At 56.2% G+C, this 4,527-nt stretch overlaps 2 protein-coding genes across 3 annotated transcripts; one reads left to right on the forward strand and one right to left on the reverse strand.

Annotated features, from left to right (window-relative positions):
* KVP17_002413 (uncharacterized protein) lies at positions 1-2,840 on the forward strand (the record flags this gene model as incomplete). 2 transcript variants are annotated; one of them, XM_068518642.1, is made up of 1 exon in its annotated part: positions 1-2,840. In XM_068518642.1, a coding segment is annotated over one exon (2,840 nt), but the record flags the coding sequence as incomplete, so codon positions are not given. The 2 variants fall into 2 exon arrangements, with proteins under 2 accessions (XP_068377432.1, XP_068377433.1); XM_068518643.1 differs by having other exon boundaries at positions 96-2,840.
* Positions 2,841-2,943: 103 nt separating this feature from the next.
* On the reverse strand, positions 2,944-4,093 carry KVP17_005259 (uncharacterized protein; the record flags this gene model as incomplete). The annotated part of the gene is made up of 2 exons (XM_068515064.1): positions 2,944-2,968; positions 3,030-4,093. 2 exons carry the CDS (start codon positions 4,091-4,093, stop codon positions 2,944-2,946), a joined length of 1,089 nt encoding a protein of 362 aa, XP_068377434.1.
* Between the last annotated feature and the right edge of the window lie 434 nt (positions 4,094-4,527).

The following is a 4,527-nucleotide window of genomic DNA, read 5'->3' on the forward strand; positions in this document are numbered from 1 at the left end:
AAGGCCAGAACATCGTCACGGCACGCAACGAGGAGGTCGCCTTCTGGAGGGAGAATGGCGTCGCGCCTGAGGCCGTACGCGTACCTCCTCCAGTGATGGTACAGGGTATTGCCACGGGGGCTCCTCATAATGTGACGGCTTTAGCAACTGGAGATGGCGTCGTGGCAGCTGGTTACCGAGACGGCTCAATACGGCTGTGGTCACTGGAGGCCCCTCACGCTCTGCTGGCCACGTTCCAAGGGCACACGTCCCCGGTGTCAGTGCTGGAGTTTTCCCTCAGCGGACACCTGTTGGTGTCTGGTGGGATGGACACCACTGTCACCGTGTGGGACGTCGTTGGCCAACAAGGACTGTTCAGGCTTAGGGGGCACAAAGGACCCATCACCTCACTGGCGTTGGTCTACGACACGAAGCCGTCCCGGAAGCGCCAGCGAGGGATGGCGATTGACGGCTCAGTTGTCAAGTTTGTAGTCTCGGGCTCCAAAGACTCCCTGGTTAAGATATGGTCGTTGACGATGCAATCGTGCGTGCAGACGCTGGTCCAGCCAGGCGGCGACGTTACCTCGCTGATCGTGAGCCCGGCGATGGACCGTCTTTATGTTGCAGCATCCGATGCCCGCCTACACCTTTTTTCGTTGACTGTTGACGACACATGTGTCGCTGAGGCTATCGGCTGTCTCCTCACGTCCTCTGGCAAGGGTCGACTCACCGACCTCACCTTCCTACCTGTTTTTGACTGTGGAGACGGCGTACCAGGCCCGATCGAGGAGGTTACACCAAACGGTCTAGTCGTCCAGCGATCGGAGGGGGAAATCCATTGGCTCGCTGTGGACTGCCCTATGTTCCTCCTTGGCGTTATGAGGAATGGGAGGACACTGGAGGTGTTCAGGAAGTTGACAGCTGCCGAGGGCGCCAAGCAAGAGAAGAAGCTACAAAGACGACAGAAGGAGAAGGTCAACAAGAAAAGAAAGAAGGCCGCTGGCGACTTGGAAGGCGTCTTGGCTGACGATATCGTGCTGGACTTGCAAAACCTGGACAACGACCATGTCGACGTTCAAAAGGATAAGGTGTCTCTGGAGATGGTATCTCTCCGGTTTTTGCACGTGAAGGAGAAACTCTACAGCCTCATCGCCCCACTCTCTGGGCCAATAACTGACGTCCTCGTCTCAGGAATGAATGGATCCCTCACCCGACTCAACCTCGACGTTGGCGCTCTTATGCACGCAGACTGGGAATCCGCTGGCAACGAGGTGTCCTCGATGTCATGCGGCCATCAGTCCCTTCCGCGTGCCCTGACCACCGCCCTGGACGATTCCGCAGTCGCGTCCGTGGAGGATGGCTTTCTGCGTTTCTGGACGCGTGATTCTATTAGGTGGACTCACTCGGTGCCGCTGAAGAAGCACGTTCCCCTCTCCGTGGCCTACGTTTTGAAGGGCTCCCACGTCGTCTGCGGAACAAAGAGCGGATGCCTGCTGCTGGTAGACACCAGAAGCATGAAGGTGGTGGAGACCGTCGATGCGCACGCTGCCGGAATACATAGCATTCGCCTGGACGCCAATGGTACCGGATTTTACACCGCTTCTGCTGATAAATCTATGAAGCACTGGATGCTGACCTACGCTGAGGTAGATGGGCTGAAGCAGCTGTCTTTCACCGAGGACGCCACCTTCGACCTCGCTGACCAGGCGCTCACTCTAGCAGTGACCCCTAACGGCAAGTACGTGTGTGCTGGCTTGCTGGACAATACGTGCTACGTTTACTACACGGATTCTCGCAAGCTCTTCCTCACATTGTATGGGCATAAACTCCCCTGCACCTGCATCGATGTGGCCAGTGACAGCACAATCCTGGTCAGCGGAAGCGCCGACACGACGCTTAAGATATGGGGGCTGGACTTCGGAAACATTCAGCGCACTTGGCACGCCCACGACAACCCCATTACCGCCGTTCGCTTCCTACCCGGCACGCACTACGTCGCGTCAGCCTGCCAAGGAGGAGTTGTGAAGCTGTGGGACGCTGACCGTCGAGACCTCATTACCACCCTGCTAGGTCACTCGGGACCCGTAGCCGGGATCAGCTACACCGCCGACGCTGACAGGCTCTTCACGCTCGGCGCACAAGATCGAGCTATCCGAGTTTGGAAGCGCACCGATGAGCAGCTGTTTCCAGAGGACGAACGAGCTCGAGAAATGGAAGAACAGATGGAAAACGAGGCTCTCCAGAACATGCCAGCAACCAACCATGACGCGATGTCCTGTACAAGGGCCTCTCGCATGACCATGGCGTCGATTCGCTCCACCGAGGAGCTTTTGGCGGCGATCGACTTGGTGGACGAGGCCTGGCAAGAGGAAAAAGTGTACCAGGAAATGAAGGTCAAGTACGAAAGTATGAAGTCGCACTCCCTGTCCGCCGTGCTCATGCCCTCAGAGGTCCCAGTGGCCCCGAAACCTAATGTTGAGCTGCTGGACATGACTCCACACGAGTATTTATGGAAAGCACTGCAGATGCCTACGAGCCACCTCTACGAGATAGTACTTGCGGTGCCCTACTCCTATGCCAGGAAGCTGCTTCAATTCCTTGCGTCGTACCTGGATGCTATGCACAGCTGCCAAGACGACGTGTGGATCCCAGTGGAATTGTGTGCTCGACTTGTTCTCCTGCTGGTTCAGTCCAACATGAAGATCTTGGCTCAGGCAGAGTCCGAGAAGGTCTTATTGCTGCGAATCCGACGGGTCCTCACGGAGCTCGTAGCGCGTCAGGAGAGGCTGCACCTTTACAACCGCGGTGCCCTCACCCACCTGGTGAAGTCGACAGAGCAAGAACGCGTGACGTGGATCTAGAAATCTCGAATCACACAGATGGAATCATACAACATCATTCCGTAGTTCTCGAGGATATCCTCGGCGACTTCTCTCTGGCGCAACGACTTCGTCTCTGCCTCTGTCAGGGACTGCACACGGAGGTAGAGCTGCATAATTCGCGACGACTCGATCTCCTTCCTCTCCAGAAAATTGAGTAGCCCCTGTAACAGGTGATTGTAGACGGTTTTGTAGGACTGTTCCTCATTAGCGGAGAAGATCAGTGTGCGCTTGTTGGCGGCGGAGGCCAGGTTGTGAACAGCTGAGTCGGACAGGTGGTGGCGGATGAAGCCGTTCTCAGCTAACCGGAACAGCCCCTCTCTGGCTTCCTGAGGCGGCAGTAGTACCATGTCTGCCACCGTAAAGTCGTCCCAGTAGACGGTTGATCCCTCAGTAGCAACGCTGGGGGATGCCATGTGGTCTGCGCCGATCAGAAGCATCCATATTCTGGCGGTGTGGGACCCTAGTTGGTTACGAATGACGAGAAATGCTATCCGTTGCTTCAGTAATTGCCTGCAACGGATCCAGTCGAAAAGGTAGGCAGGGGAGCTGTCCTTCAGTTCCACGTGCTTCACCACGTTGTCAGCATGTTTACCCATAGCGTCGACCAACTTCAGAAGTAAAGTGGTGTCGACCGAATTCATCTTACATTTGGTTCTCGCGGCCTCCTCCTGGGCAGAAGTCCTTACTAAACGTTCGATCGTTGAGAACGATACTGACTCACAAATCACGCTGTCTCCTCGCGGTGACAACCGGACACCCGACATCAGAGCCCTCACCAGGTACCTCACGATGGGCGCATCAGACCAGCGGGCAACCATGAATTCCAGCACAAGCTCCTTGCAGATCTCCAGGTTGAGCAGCGAGGAATTGATCCGGTACACGTCGGAGCTGGCACTCATCGTCGCCTCCATCTCCCTGAGTTTCATTTTGATGTCATCCTTGGACGTCGATGCTGGTTTCTCCTGCTCCGAACCTAGAAGTCGGTCCAAATTATCCGACCCTGCGGGCCGACGTCTACGTTTGGGTGCCGCTTTAGATTTTGTCGGTGCCGCCTTGGGAATCTCCTTCACTAGCGCCTCATATGAGAGATCGGGGACTTTGACAATAAAGTTACGCATGGCCAGCTCGACAAAAGACCGGCTCAACGCCTTCGCTGACGTATCTGGGGGAGTCTCGCCAAACACCACATCAGCATCGGGATCTTGCTGCGCTTGGCGAACGCAGGTGCTCATCTGTATCCGCCCCGCCTTGACGACCTGGGAGAAGACCAGACGCGCAGAGGCGCCGAGCTTGGAGTTAACGAGCAACTGGAATTTGGGATACTTGAGGCGGTTAAAAATTTCGGTTCGACAAAGCGCATAACGACAACGCGTTCCCGGAACGGAGGAGGGATCCTCACCGGGGCGAATTTCCGGTAGGCCTCCGTCTGGCCGAGTCGACTCCAGCTTCACACTGGCGCAGTTGTGTTGAATCAGTATTAGAAGAGAGTTCCGGAAGTGAGCGAACTCCCAGTTATAAGTTTTCGTCTCCGCCCACACTTCGAGGAATCGCAAGGTGTCCCCCAGTGTGCACGCACCATTGCGCTGGAGCACTCTGGCAACTACGGAAGGAGCGACCCCGAAGCTGTCCCGAATGATACGTGCCTCCAGATCGGAGTCGTCCATCA

The sequence above is a fragment of a genome (genome assembly GCF_019968985.1).
Source record: "MAG: Porospora cf. gigantea B chromosome Unknown PgB_NODE_1914_length_4527_cov_125.286, whole genome shotgun sequence".
Lineage (NCBI taxonomy): Eukaryota > Apicomplexa > Conoidasida > Eugregarinorida > Porosporidae > Porospora > Porospora cf. gigantea B.